General features: G+C 27.9%; 1 protein-coding gene across 1 annotated transcript in view; it reads right to left on the bottom strand.

Annotated features, from left to right (window-relative positions):
* The window catches only part of LOC122630118 (heterogeneous nuclear ribonucleoprotein K-like), a 108,105-nt gene extending 102,330 nt beyond the window's left edge, over positions 1-5,775 (bottom strand). The window contains exons 1-2 of the mRNA XM_043814254.1: positions 5,751-5,775; positions 4,544-4,631 (exon numbers count right to left, since the gene is read on the bottom strand). Coding sequence (XP_043670189.1) covers positions 4,544-4,631; positions 5,751-5,760 — 98 coding nt within the window. The 5' untranslated portion in view covers positions 5,761-5,775. The remainder of the gene's footprint in view (positions 1-4,543; positions 4,632-5,750) is intronic.
* Positions 5,776-16,769: the final 10,994 nt, after the last annotated feature.

Genomic DNA, 16,769 nt, shown 5'->3' with positions numbered 1-16,769 from the left:
CTCTGGCATGTCAATAGTATTAGAAAAATAAAAGGGAAAAAGAAAAATATATATATATTACACACACACACACACACACACACACACACACACACAAAAGTGTACAGATAAAAGCGTGTTTCGCTAAGACATGTCGCGTCGCACCGCACCGTGGCAAATTAGAAGATAATAAAAGAAGGTTTCCATAACCGGTTTCTTGTCTATCGTCGTGTACGGTTTCACCGAAGGTACTCGAAACCATGGTACGAATATAACCGATCAAAGAAGCTCGTTAATGTGAAAAGAGAAAAAGAGCCAAAGCAGAGACACATCGAAAGAGAGAGAGAGAGAGAGAGAGATAGAGAGGAAGAGATAGAAAGAGGAGAGAGAGAGAGAGAGAGAGAGAGAGAGAGAGAGAGAGAGAGAGAGAGAAAGAGAGATAGAGATAGAGATAGTAGAGTTAATACTTGTCCTCATTCTCTTTCCTTTACTATTCAAATCACTTTTTTCCACTTTTACAATGATATAACAAGATGACTAAAATGTTTGTAATCTCGCTCATACAAGTCAATTGTCAAACAAGTCTAATTTACATGAGAGTAAGAGAAGTCAATTATATTCGACCTGAAATATTAAACAAAAGAAACGACAAAAATAAAGTGTGTAAGTGTATGTGTGAATGAAGAATGAATGAAGAATGAAAGAATGAATTTGCGATAGATAGAAAATATTTTTCTATCTTTTTTTTCTATGATACAGACATAAAATAAACGATGTTTGCTCGAAAAAGAAAAGAAAAAAAAATCAAATCAAATAATTAAATAAATAATAATAATAATAATAATAATAATAATTTGATAGCATGAAACGATAAATTTGTATAATCAATAATTTGTTTAAAAAAAAACATAACGTTATGAATTGTTTTAGAAATATAGTAAAAACTAGCAATATTATATTTTTCTGGCTTATTTTGATAATTTATTTATTTATTTAATAATTTACTCGTCTACATAAAAAATCGTATTGTCAATATTAAAAAAAGAAAAAGGACTACGATTCCTTATTTTGAAAAAAAAATAAATAAATAAATATGAAAAATCCTATATTTCCAAAGTCCTGGATAATTTATTATTTCTATTTTTTATTCATTCATTCATTGACATAATCATACATTTCTTAAAACTTTGATAACTTCTTTCATATTTCTATTTGTTATACATTTATTCATTTACTCAAGAATAATTTGTATTACCAATATTTAAAGATATATATATATATATATATATATATATATATATATATATATATATATTATAATACTTATTTTGAAAGAAAAATAAAAAAAATAAATAAATAACACAATTCTAAATTCTCTAAGCCTTCTATAATTTATTTAACATTTAATAATTTAATTAACGATCTTCTTTGTTATTTGATCATTAATTGTCTAAACAACGAATCGTGTTATTAATATTAAAGCAAAAAACAACGACAATAACAAAATTATAATACTATTACTTATAATCTGATAAAGAAAAAAAATTATAGAAATTTAAACAGACAAAAGAACGATTGCCTTTATCTAAGAAAAAGAATCACAAAAAGAAAAAAAAAATCATTATCAGCGATTGCGATTAGATCTCAAACATATCGAATAATGAGGGATATCGTTGTCTAACGCGTAATTGACGAGCATTGACGTGTAATAAAATAATATGAATCACGATTAAGATAATGATCAAGGGAAACTCGAAATGGTGGAAGTGGTATAGTGGGGGAAGGGGAAAAGGCGATTGTGGTAATGGCGTTATGGCATTGTTGTGTTCTTTCTCTTTCTCTTTCTTTCTGCATTTATTTCAACGAGTTAGAAAAAGAAAGACAGAACCAATGAAGAAATGAAATGGAAAAACACGGTACTCTGTGATTTCATGGCTGAGGCAAACGCGAAGAAGATTCACAATCACGCTTCGTGATTCGTTCTAAGATTTACGATGAGAAAAACTGTTGCTGAAGACAGACGGGAGGGGATGTTAGAGAGAAATAATAATAATAAAGAGAAAAAAAGAAAGAAGAAAAAAAATTCGTTCTCTCACTTTTTGTACCAAAACTATGCACGTGGTTTTCTCAATTTTTTCTTTACTATCAAAGAGATAAAAAAAATAAATTTATAATTATATGTGTATATATATATATATGTGAGTGTGTATAGAGAGAGAGAGAGAGAGAGAGAGAGAGAGCACACGTTGCGCCATTTTGTTTTTTCTCTTCTTTTTTATTTTTTAAAACGCCAAAAATATGGAATACGTCGAAGTATTATGGAATTTGTGTAGTATCCATGTAACAAAATAAAGAAAACTATTGTTCTTTTACATATAAATTTTTGTCAATGATAACAAATGACAATTCATTATTAAAAATCGATTAGAACAAATGTAAAAATATAAGATTTGAAATTCCCTATATAATTTAATTTAAATATCATTACATCAATGATTGTAATATAAATTTATTTTGTTTATTTCAAATATCGTTATATAAAAATATCTTTGTAAAATAATATTACTAAACATGTTTAATTAGAAAATGGTGAAGTTGTCTCTTATGAAAAAAATTACGTAAGAAAGACTAGAATATTTACGAAGATATTAGAAAAAGTAAATAAATAGTAGATATTATATAAAAATTATATAAAAATTAGAAAAAAATAAAAGGCAAACGAGAAACCTACTTTTCTAAGAGGCGATATAGAAATGTTTAGAAAATTTTAACTGAACATTAAATCGTATAACATTAGAAACAAATAGAAATGGTGAACGAAATATCTGTATCAATATCATAGCAATATTTAGAAAAATTAAACTGAACATTATATTGGAAGTATTAGGAGAGAAGAAAAGAGGAAAAAAAATAAAAATTCACGAAATATATAAGTACATTAAGAGAAAAATAGAAAAAGAAAAAGAGATATGTATATCAATAACGATTGCCATAATAATATCTATAAAAATTAAATCGATAAAATCGCAAATATTACGAACGAAGAGAAAAAAGAAAACCGATGAAACTCGAAGAAATATGTAGGAACATTAGAAAAAAAAAAGAAATAGAAAAAACTGATATCTATTTGAATAAAGAGCTATATATAAATATTTAGAAAAATCAAACCGAGCATTAAACCACATATATTGTGATAAAAAAAATCGAAAAAAAAAAAAGAAATCTGAAAATCCAGGAAATGTGTAAGAGGTTAGATAAAAAAGGAGAAAAATAAGGAGAGAAAAAAATAGAAAGATAAAAAGAGAAAGAGATATCTATATCTATAAGGAGTGGCATAGAAATGTGATTCCGTTGGGCGCTCGTCTTTTTTCTTAGAAAAAGCAAACGGTCACGCTAGTTACTTGAAACAATGAGATGATGGTAATCTGTTTCACTCGTGTGCAAGAGAAGTGACGGCCGCGAAAGCGGGACTACGTACGATAATTAAAAGAACCAGTGCGTTAGAATGTACTTATATATATCACACGTATATAAATGTTATATACAGGGTGAACTAAAAAATTCTTAGACGAGTTCAAGACGACTTCCTCGAAGATATTAAATTAAAATTAATTTTTCAATCCATACTTACCTAAGATAATTTTTGTTTTCCAAATTGTAAAAGAAATTACGAAGTTCGTTTATAAAATCACAAGCCTAATTACAAATCTATATAACATCGATAAATAGTAATAGATTTTTAAAATAGTTTAACGATCTTTGGCCCATCTACGAAATTTTTTTACACCCTGTATATATGAATACAAAATAATTAACACACAAAGATCGTCCTGAAAGAATCGTTTTCTTAAATACTAATGATAGAAAAACAAAACAAAGAAAAAAAGAAAGGAAGGGAAAAGAGCTTATGAGAAAATTAATTTACTTAATGAATGAATGAATGAATGAATGAATGAATGAAAGAATGAATGAATGAATAATATGAAAACAAACTGAACTACTTCAAATTTCCCGTCAAACGTGAAATTTCTATCAATAACTAAAATGATCGATTGTAATATTTTAAAAGAATTTTATATTATTTTCTTTTTTTTCTTTTTTATCGAATTTTATACGACTTACATAAAATTTCTTTCTGTTCAAATTTCGAACGTTGTTGGTAAAAGGAAATTAACACGCAATGCATTTAATTAATGTATTCCAATATTTAACGGTGAGTATTTAACATCCAATTAATTCCCATAGTAATAATGCGCAATGACAGAATTTTCAAACTCTCTCAATATTCGCGAATATTTATGAAACAACGATTATTTTCTATAAAGAGAAAGAGAGAGAGAGAGAGAGAGAGAGAGAGAGAGAGAGAGAGAGAGAGAGAGAAATGTGTGTGTGTGTGTGTACGCGTGTACATTACACGTAAGCAAATGAGCTTGAATCGAAGTTCCAGCTTTTTTTTCCTTTTTGAAAAAAGAATTTACTAAGTAATATACTAAACATTGATCACTTAATTTTTTTATTAAAAAAAAAAAAAAAATGAAATAAAATGTAAAAACGAAAAACTAACCTTGCTGCCGAATTTATCCAAGATGGCGGGATATTCGTGGGTTGTGTCGTCACTTTTCGACGATAATTTTCTTCGCGATTTCCTTTATCTGAAATTAGAACAAAGAAAACATATATACATACACGCATAACATTATATATTATAATATATACATAATTATTTACAATTATTGTTATATACGATAAATTTTGTATATATAAAAAATAAATTTTCTTTTTAAGTAATGTGGTGAAACAAATAAGTAAAGCAAAATTTAATTGACGACAGATATTGAAAGATAAACGGTAGATAAATATTTAAAGGAAATAACTTTGAATTAAAAAAAAAAAGAAAAAAATGAAGAAAAGTAAAATATATATATTTTTATTTAAATATATATTTATATTATTTTATAAAAGTAAAATACATATAAATAAAAATCTATATAAATAAGAATAATAATAAACGTTGATCTTTCTCGCGATGCACTCGATAAATGCAACCGAAACTTTCATAATTCTCTCTCTCTTTCTCATCTCTTGCAACGACACCGCGAAATACCAACACAATTTCCTGTTGCCGGCAGCACTTTTTCTAACTCTTATCTTGCTTTATATCGTCATTCTTCTATGAGAAGCGACCAACGAGTTTTCAACAATTTATGTTTTCTAATACTCTTTCTAACACCTTTCTAAAATACTTCTTATGTTTTTTAATTCAGAAAAATTAAATAAACAAAAAATAAAAAAAGGAAAAGTCTAAATTATTCAAATTACAATATTGCTTATATTTAAATTTATTCTCTAATATTCTCTAATTATTAACATCGATATTTTCTAATTCTTTTTTTCTAATTATTATTCACATTTTCCATTAACTTTTCATAACTTATCGATATTTCAACGATTGATTTGCTCTCCTTTTCTAACAATTTCCTAACACCTTTTATTTTTCAATTTGGAAAAATTTTATTAGAAAAATTTATGTTAAAAGAGATTTAGAAAAAATGTACCCAAATATCCTCTAACTATTAATATCGATATCTTTATATATTTTCCCGAATTATTTTCCAAATCTGTCGTGTAAACATTTCATGATTTATATGATATAAAATAGAAAATATTAAAAGGAAAAAAAAGGGAAAAAAAAGAGATGAAAGAAGAAGAAATCGAAGAGATAATAAAATAATGAAATTTTGATCGTGCCAAAGACAATTGTGTCAACTTACACGTTATCATTTTCTACCACGAAATTATAAATTATTTTCCAGGAAGAAATTATTATTATTATTGCTACTACTACTACTATTATTATTACAAGTATTATTATTATGTCATAAAAACACGTCGCGTACGCACGTCGATTAATAATGTAACACCAAATTACATTCTATTATAAGAGATACGACTTGGTTACAAACTAACACAAACGCACGCAACAAACACACGCACACTTTACTACTCCTACTGCTGCTACGCATTAAACAATTCAATAAGGAAAATGATTCGTTCTAATTCGATTTCAGCGTATAACTATAACCGTAATGTTTCTAAACGTTTCTAATTACTAAACTCGATTTGTCGTTTGTTCGATTTGCTAACAATGCAGTATCTTCGACAAAATGATGATAAAGATTACGAAGAAATAATGGTTATCTAGAGATAAATAGATATCGTTGTTGGATTAGAAGAAAAAAAAGTTCTATTTCATTCAATTTTCTTTTGTTTTCCTTTTTTGTTTTATTTGAGATATCTCAAAAGAAAAAGTTCTTTTTTCTTTTTAATCTCACAATTTTACTATTTCCATTAATAATAATCGAAAACTCACGAATAATCCTATAAAATACCGATAAAATTCTCTGACCAATTTAACTTGAAACAAATGTGTAATATACAGAGTGTCTCTGAATATACTTAGATCACTGAAATAACTATATTCATTTACTAGGATGTTAGAAGAAAAAAAAGAATTCTATATCGCCATAAGGATATGTGTATGTGGCACATATTTATGTATTCAAAAAGAAATAATAATAAGAATCGATATTTTGAATTTTATACAATTTATAAATTTTCTATTTAAATATAAAAACTATATATCACTGACGATGAACGTAGTACGTCAATGAGAACGTACTTGAGATGTTAAAAATCATGATGAATAAGAGAAAATATTAAAAAACAAGTTTCGAATTAAAATTTCATAAAATTCCATTAAAAAGATTTCAACACGCGGACAAAGTTATTCGTAAATTATTATCAAAACGAAATATCTTGGAACTGAATATCTGTGCAAGATGACAATAGATAAATGGACGATCCAAGAAATTCTGGATGGGTTAAAGAAGAAGGAAAATAATCGAATTAATTCAAGAAACGTTTGAAAAGAAATTTGCAACCGAACATTTTCAAATAAATTAAAACGTTACTAATGATTGCAGTTAATGAAAATAATATTATCGCTTCGAACTCTTTAAAAACAGCTATGGTCACCATGTGAAGATATATATTTATTTATACACACACACAAATTCTATTAATTTTTTTGCTTTATTACCACTATCCTTCGAAATAAATATATCTTTATCACATATTTAAAATCTGATTTTTTTTTCATAATTCCTATTATTTTTCAAAACATACAGAGTTTTGAGACACCCTATATGTAAGCGTATAAGAAGACAATTCCACCTTCCCTCCCACCCAATGATTCATTGGCCAGTCCCAGAATAACTTTTACGTTATATTTTACAGTCTGCTACAGTCTACTAACAATGCTAGTGAATTTCGAATCATAGATTTGTCTCCTTAGAAAAATATTATTTCATAGATATCATCTTTATCCTACAAAAAACGATATATATATATATATATAAAGTGCAAAGTCTAATTATAAAGATTAGAAGAATAACATGGTGCTGATGGCAATGATGTGTTGCTGGTGCTGGTACTGATGCTGATGCCGCATATCGGTGCTCGCTCGTTTCCGATACGTGTGCAATAAAAATGATATTCGTGTGCTTTATAATAGTGGTGCTCGATTTAACAAGATATAAATATATAAATATATATATATATATATATATATATATATATGTATATATATGTATATATAAATCTTGTATTATTAAAAAAAATAAAAAGGCTTACGGTATAAACTCAGCGATCCTTGATTCCCCGTGGAGATGCATACGCGAAACCAGAGAACGGAATCCTAATCCAAAAGAAAGGTTGAAGTCAAAGGAGAAATAAAATGACGAGAGTTATAGGACGTTTTAGAAATAAGATATTAGAATGAGGAATAGAAGGATTAATAAGAAGTTCAATGTTAGGAATATTAGAAGAACTGACGATCAGATTTTACAATATGTGGATATGTTTTATATGATAAAGATGAAGATAGAGATAGATAGATAAATAGATAGATAGATAGATAAATAGATAGACAGATAGACAGATAGAGAGAAAATAAGAGAAAGAGAAAAGAGAGAAAAAGAGAAAGAGAAAATAGAGAGAGAGACCGTTCTCCACTTGATGTGTTCACGTCCGTTTGTGGGTTTCGGTGGCCTCGAACTGGTCTCTTATCCCTGATATCGCCCAATCAAAAAACCGGCAGCATACCATATACCCGATTGGTCGAGTATGGCCACCGCGAGGATCGCAATTGGTCGATCGGCTTGAGTTATCCATGGTTACCATTCGCATCAACAACATATCCAACGGTCGATATTTCTACGTTGCTACCTTGCAGTACACACCGATCTACCCCCACCCTCTTCTCTTTCTCTCTTTCTCTTCTGTATATATCTCACCCCCTCTCTTTCTCTATTTCTCTTACTCTCTCACTCTCTCATTTTTAGACTCTCCATGGGTGCTTTCTCTCACCACCATGCACGATTAACGACGATAACTTAAGGGGTACAATTCTAGAGGGCAAAAGCTCTACACCCCCCACCGTATTGTGTGGTACTACTTCTACCCCCACCCTACTCCTAAGTCCTCGCTCTTGCGATTGCTTTTTCTCTCTTTCTTCTCCTTTGTTACTCTCTCTCTCTCTCCCTCTCCCACTCTGTTTCCTTCTTTGTCTCTTTCTCTTTTTTGGTGGACCGGTCAAAGTCAAAGGTTATGCCGAATTATTTGAAAATACACTATTTTTTATACATACTACGTCGCAAAAATGTTTGAAGAAATTTCTTACGACAAATTTTATAATAATATTCTATATACAAGATACAAACGATCCTACGTTAATGTTGAGTTATTTATGATTCTATAGTTCTCCAACAAGTGTTAACGACGATTGTTTAAAATACTAATTAATCCCTTAAAAAATGTCCAATTACTCTCAATTTTAATGATTGTTTGTCTTTTTTTTCTGGGTAATTGTAATGATTAAAAATATCTTTCGCGATTTGTCGTTAGATTAAGATAACACAGTACTAAAAAATAAAAAATAAAATAAAATGGAAAGAAAAGAAGAGAAAAAGGAAAAAAGAAAAAGAAAAGAAAATTCGAGTTGTCGAAATCCTAACATGCAAAACAGGTTTGATATTAAAACCTATTTAGAAAACACATTAGTTTTGATTCAATTCTCTATTCACGAGTTTGGTAGGTTCGTGTCTCTTCATAGAAGAAAAGAGGGTCACGAACGTCCTTCGCTGTTCGATTGTTCAATACATCGACTATTTACGAGCTTGCTCTAAATCTTAACAAAAAAATTTACATATCGAAACACGAACAATGATTTCTAATTTAATCGATATAAATAAACTCGACATATTCAACAAAAAAATCACATATCGAGAAACACTAAAAAGAAAAGAGGAAAAATGATTTTTACTATTTTGTAATTTGCTATTTACGCAGTCACACACACACACACACACACACACACACATTTTCTTAACTCTTTTATTCAAAAAATTAGTTACCTCATAACTTCGTAAGAAGTAATTATTTCTTGTCTTTTATAACTTTTTATAACTTGTACTAGTTGATAATTATATCATATCAAGTATAGATAATGATACATTTATACTATAAGAAATAAAATAAATATAATATTGTAAAATAATAGTATAGTTATACTAATATACTTATATATTACTATAATAATTACTTATAATAGTATACTAAGTATAAATGATAATATAACTATATTATAATAAAGTAATAATATAAGTATAATATAGCAAAATAAAATAGTTTAATCCCTTTACTAAATACTTATAATATTATATATTTCATCTATTAAAAAAAAAAAAAATGGACGATCTCGAAAGCTATAATCATCACACAATCATAATATATGCATATACATAAACACTTTATTCATTATTTGATCGATTGGCCTTGATTCGAGTTAAACATCACACAACGCAAACTCGCGTGTTCACGATTAACCAAACGATTATTTTATCTGGCACCTTTAACGTACCAGAAGAACGTACCTCATGGTCACTAGGATGGATGATAAAAGAGAAAAGAAATCGTTAAAATCTTACAAAAATTACTGATCTTTTTCTAAACACGATAAAGTTATTGTAAACTTCGATATGTCTGAACGTAAAGAGCGAAGTATTTATATGACGAAATAATAGGAACACTTTATCTACATTATTTTGTCCAACTCGTGTATATGCGTTTGTTACGTTTGTAAATAACGTACATGGAATAATCACGGTTGACAGTCTTTTTCTTAAATTAAATTTTAATAGATGAAAATATAATCGTTTGGCAATAATCGGTTTCGTCTGCTTATGACGTAACTGTTTTATAATACGGTTTTCTCTGAACACGACAGATTTATAGGGGTTGGACAAAATAATGAAAACACTGTGTCTCCATTATTTTGTCTAACCCCTGTAGAAGGTAAAACAAATTCATCGTTAATGCATACCTCAAGAGTTTCAAATTTTGTGAATATAAATTATACTCTTTTATATACGGTTATAATATGATTATATTATGATATAAAAAATTATATAATTTCTGAAAATTATAGTACTATTTATATTGCAGTAATATATGTTTACGTTTATATATCTACTGCATTTAGTACTTATCATAATATTTGGATAAAATAATATAATATTTACACACACGCGCGCACGCACTCAAAACATAAATTAGTATAAACACATTGATTGTTCGTACTATAATAGAAATGGGCCAGAAATTTCTAGTTGATTTTAAACATGAATTATTCTTTTTCGTGACTGTTTAGACGAATTTATTTTCCAATTGTGAAACTATAAACCCAGAAAATTTTTGCCTAATCTGTATTAATTACACCATAATTTTAACATTATATATTTCTTATTAATTCATATTGTAACTAATTTTTGTATATATAATATATCGATATATACAGCAAACAGCAGTCGAAGAAAGATACTCCGATAAATAAATAATTCAGAAATTAGATAATATCGTGTATATACTACGCGAGTCGTTCCATGAAAACTAATTCGATTGGATCGGCTTCTTTTTAAATGGAAACCGTATTACTCGGCACGCTAACCTCCTTGTCGTTTAATATCACGAGAACGTGATCGCCAATTCCGTTGGCTGATTAAATCCGCGATCGGTCACCACTTCGATTTTTTTTCTCTTTTTCTTTTTTTTACCTTCTTTTTTATTGTTTTTTTTTGTTTATCAATTTTGAGGCACATTGTTCGATCAACTAATCAAACAATAGTACGATACTATCTCTTTTTTCTCTTCGTTTTTGTTTCTTTATTTTTTTCATTCTTTTTTTTTAAAAAAGATCTGAATATTCTTTTTTAATTGTAATAGAAACACACAAAAATTTCATCAATTTGTATTATCGATCATTTATTATAGTCGATATTTCTTATATTTACTGATTTTCTTTTTTATATATGTACATATATTATTGTTTATTCCGATTATCCTTTTCCGATTCTTGTTTTTTTTAATATTATACTTGGAGAAAATTTTGGAATAAATTTGTTACAAAATGTTCAAAACAAAGGATAAACAGAATTTGCTAATATTTTGTTTCTCTCTTAATTGTCTTGGTTGTTTTTTTCAAATGATTATTAATTATTAATTTTCTTTTTTTGAAAAACACAAATTTTCACAGAATCTATCAGAGAATTTGGAAAAAAGGGAAAAGAAAGAAAAGAAAGAAAGAAAATCTGAAATTACCTGATATTGCGTTTCTCTCTTAATTGTTAATACTCTTTATCAAATAATAAGAGAGAGAGAGAGGGGGGAGGTAAAAAGATTAATTTTTAAAGATCGATTTACACACACACACATTCCCACTACATTTGTCTTCAAAAAAGAAAAAAAATAATAATGAAAAAGAAAAAAAAAGAAACAGCAAGAACGAAAAATTGAATATCAAAACAAATCAAAATCAAAACAGAATTCTCTAATCACATCTTTCATATCTCCCCCCTATTTTTCATTCCCATGTTCTTCTTCCTTCGTTAACAAAATTCCAAGAAGCGTATAGTGGAGTAGTCGACAAAGATTAAAAAACCAGACCAAATCCAGACGACCAAACCTAGCAACCCAAAACGAATTCGAACGACTCCAATCTATCAGTATCATAATTAATATTTGATCCCAGTGACGTGTTTAAAGCAAAGATAATACGTAGTGTAAACGATAGTTGCGTGACTCCCTTGAAATTTTCATTCATCAATGTTTGATAATCTTCGAGAAAGTTACTTTTAATGCGAACAAAGCTTTATTTGATTAAATCTATTTCATTGGTTACATAAACCAGTGAATTTACATATTTTAGCTCGTATATTTTTTTATAATCGCCATAATACAATAAGTAAGTCTTTAAATATTAACTTAGGTACGGGTTTATATATTTCCTTGAATCTAATGATCACCGGTGACTGGTCAACAGAGATAACATATGTATAACCTAAGAGTTAAGAAGCTGGAGAGAAATATAAAGGCGTCTAAGATGAAGAAAAAGAATGAGTAGGGAGAGAGTCCCGGAAGTCGATCGGAAGGAAAACAATAATGCTCTCGTCGAACGGAGTGTTCGGTCGTCGTAGTCGTCGAAGAAAAGAGTAAGACGAAAGATGAGGCCAGGACGAGAGAAAGAGAGAGAGAAAGGGTGATGACCGGAAAGGGTGAACGTACGGAAATCACGAGTAACTTCGGAGAGAAAGAGAGAGTAAGTGAGAGAGGGAGAGAGAGAGAGAGAGACCAGGCCGGTAGATTGTATCTCCCCTCTTCTTCTGTATTAGAGATTGAAGAAGGAAGAATAAGAAGAGGAAAAGGAAGAAAGAGAGAGGGAATGGATAGAGGTAGAGGAAGGGAGAAAGGGAGATAGGGCTAGATCATAGAAAGAGAATTTATTGCAGTTACATAAAATGTTTTCTTTCGTAGGCGTTAAGAGTTCGTGGAAAAGGAAAAAGGACAAAGAAAAAAAGATGAAAAGAAACAATTAGTTGGACGCAAATTTGAAAGAAAATTAAGGTAAAAATGAAGAGGGACAATTCTCTTTAATTTTGCTCCCTAATCGAGATCATTGACATATTTTAGAGCAAGAAGAATAATTGCTTAAGATGATTTGCTTGAAATTTTGATTTTACTGATGAGTTAAAATTTTTAATAAATTTCAAGATATTCATAATAATAACAACAACAACAATAACTATAAGAATAACGGAAACAATAACGATAATAATAATAGTAATAGTAATAAACAAGCCTCATAATATAATAATAATAATACATGTAATATTTTTACATGTCACATGTTCTAATAAGAGAAACATTGTTTATCTGATCAATAATATGACATTATCAATATTTTTATTATACCATATGTTCAAATCAAATTCTATATATAAATTTAAATGTACATTGTACACATCACATAAATGTGTATAACGTATATATACATTCGTATACATATATTTAAAAAAAAGAAAAGATAAAAGATAAAAAGAAAGAAAGAAGGAAAGAAACGAAAACAGGAAAATATATTAAAACTTTATAGAAAGAAGTTAATGTTATGACTACCGATACAACTCGGATTAATCGGTCAATTGAATATTTAAATGACAAAGGAGAAAGAGAGAGAAAGAAATAAAGAGTCAAAGAGTTAAAGAGAGAGAATAAAAATAAGGAAGTACTGAGTTAGTAAATCCTTGCTCTCTCTCTCTCTCCCCCTCCCTCCTTCTCTCTCTCTTTCTCTCTCCCATCTATTTATTTATTTATTTATTTCTCGTTTTCTCAGTTAAAAGTCGTTTGCGGTTATAGAATAGCCTAAGGCCGTGAGAAAGATTCCTCGAACTGTTTTCATCTAACCACCAACAGCATAGGCCAGCTAGAGAAACGATAACCACTATACCCCCACTCTTTCTACCACTATCTCTATCTCTTTCTATATTATGGCTACCTCGTTTGCTACTCCACCCTTCTATCCTGTACCGCGATTTTTTTCGACTTTCCAAACCGGCTCGAGAAGCCACGAAGAGGACAATGGACTCTACTCTACACTACTCTATTCTTCTTCTTCTTTCTTCATCCGTACTACACTGTGGCAACTATATTTCGCGATACCTTGCAATAGTTAATTTTTTTATTTTTGGAAATGTTAAGTTTGTTGACGTATTTGAATTTTGAGAAGTAATAATATTTCATTTTCATGATCTATATATATATATATATATATATATATATATATATATTGAAATAATTATAATTATTAATGATTTCATCCTTTATTGCTTTATTTCTTTATTTTAATTCTTTATTGATTTATTTGCTTATTTTTGTATTATTAAGAATTTTTAAGAAAAAGATATTTTTATATTTCTTATAATTTTGTTGCATGATATGTTCGAATTTGAAGAATTAGATGGCGATTATTAATTTTTATAATCTTGAATATATAGTGTGTAATTTTTTTTCTTTACAAGATCAAAACTTTAACTTAATATAATGTACGATACATTTATCTTTTTTTGTTTATTACGAATTTTTAAACAGAAAATATTTGTATAGTATTTCTTATAATTTGTTGTTTCATGTGGTTGTTGTGTAATGTGATCTAATTTAGAGGATTAATGTTTATTAATATAATTGTAATAGTTTTAATATATAAAGCTTTTTTATGATAGCAAATTTTTAATCTTTTAATGCATGATTTATTTATATATTCATTTATTTATTGTTTCATTTGGAAATTTATCAGAAAAGGTATTTATATAATGTATATCTTCTTAATATCTTCTTTTTTTCTTTAAAAATTTATAAGAGAAAAATATAATAATATTTATAGTTTTTCAATATTAACGCGCGCGCACGTGTATGTACCTTTCATTTTTAATATCTTCTCCTTATTAACGAATGATTTATTTATTAACTTTCCTTAGAAATTTTTAAGAAAAAAATTATCACAAGAATATTTATATATTTCTAACATCATGCTTTTAATAATCGTTTACTACGAATAAACGAAATCAAAAATAATCCTTATTATTATATTTATTATTTATTCCAAAGGAACAAACAATCATTATTTTTATAAACAAGATATAGAACAAATAAATATTATTTAAATAAATGGCGATTTTACGAAAGAAACAGTTGACATCGATGTGTTAAAAAAAATGAAAACGTCACGTGATAAATACGAAGCAGTAGATTCACGTAGAATAAAAAAAACAATCTTAAGAACAAAAAAAAAGTTAACAGCTATATATGTGTGTGTGTCCGCAGATCCTTTCGAGTTCATGTCAGGAGTTTCTTGCTTTTCGGACGTCGTCGTAAAATAAATCATCACGAACCGAAAGAAAATGCTTGCTATCGTCCCAGACTAACGTAAATCAACGAAGAAATTCTACGAAGTTTTATATACACGAATACACACACAAAAAGTGTTTATAAATTTATACACGTGCGTACGCGCGTTTGTGTCAGTGTGTGTACAGAGTGGTATCAAAAGTTCCTTTTAAAAATCTATATATTTTAAATAGTATATATATTTTAAGAATCAATTATTCTTTTCTGAAACCATTTAGTTTATTTTTTCATAGTATAAAAGAAATCTTCTAGACTTTTAATGTTACAATTGAAAAAAAAAAAGAAAAAAGAAAAAAGAAACCATTCTAAAGTCTCGAAAAAAATAACTCGTTTTTTAAAAATCGTCTAATAACTTTTGGCCCTCGTAATAATGAAATTTTGACCCATCATGTATATGTATATGCGTATATATATGTATTACATATGTATATATACATTCGACACATGCGTTTAAATCGTTTTATCGCTTACGGCAAATAGATCACAGCGGATATTTCCAAGAGAAAAAGGAAACAATATATCGACGAATTGAATTTCGCTGACTTCTTCGACGTCCTCTAGCAAGCTCATATTTTTCCAACAAAGTGCACGCCTTCTCGGATATATCTTCGATTTCCTCTTATATGAATAATGTCTTTCCTTTCCTTTACTTTTATTTTATTTTGTTTTGTTTATTATTATTTTATCTCTTTCATAACTCTTCGATCAAATAAAATGATAAAATAAGAAGAAAAAATAAAATTATATACGTATGTATATACGTATGTAGAAGAAAGAATATTTGAAAAATATTTAAGATACATCATATATCATACCATATAACGTAATATAATGTAATAATAATATAATATAATATAATATAATAAATATATATGTATATATATTGATCTTATAATTTTGATTATTTTCTTAGTAATTTTATATAATTACTTTTTATAATAATATTTATTATTATTTAATTATACTATATTAAATATTTAATATATACTATATACATATATATGCATATATGTAGATACCTTCCTTTATATATATATATATAGGATAAAATTGAAAATGAACAGATTTAGCCTCGAATTCGTATAGAAAAGAAATCGTGAAGAATAAATAAAAAAAAAATAAATAAAAAGGAAGTATAAAATGATATGTTCTATTTATCAAAGTATTTGTGTTGCGACATTCTACGAACGTTTTCCATCCATAGGACGGCTCTTGTACGAGAGAATCGTGAAAGTGAAGGCACGGCTCGATATATCTGAGAAAATGCGGGAACCCATATAGTGTTTCGCTTTCCTCAAGAGTTTCTCCAACTTCAAAGAAGGAAAGTGTGAAAACACATAAAGTTAGATCTATCGAGCCGAATCTTACGTTTTCTTGGCCTCATTCTTATACGTATGTATGTATCTGTATGTCTATGTGCGTGTGTATATATATAT

This window comes from Vespula pensylvanica, chromosome 6, assembly GCF_014466175.1.
Source record: "Vespula pensylvanica isolate Volc-1 chromosome 6, ASM1446617v1, whole genome shotgun sequence".
In the NCBI taxonomy this organism is placed as follows: Eukaryota; Metazoa; Arthropoda; class Insecta; order Hymenoptera; family Vespidae; genus Vespula; species Vespula pensylvanica.
Note: the sequence above shows the minus strand (reverse complement) of the source record. Positions and strands in the feature narration are given on the sequence as shown.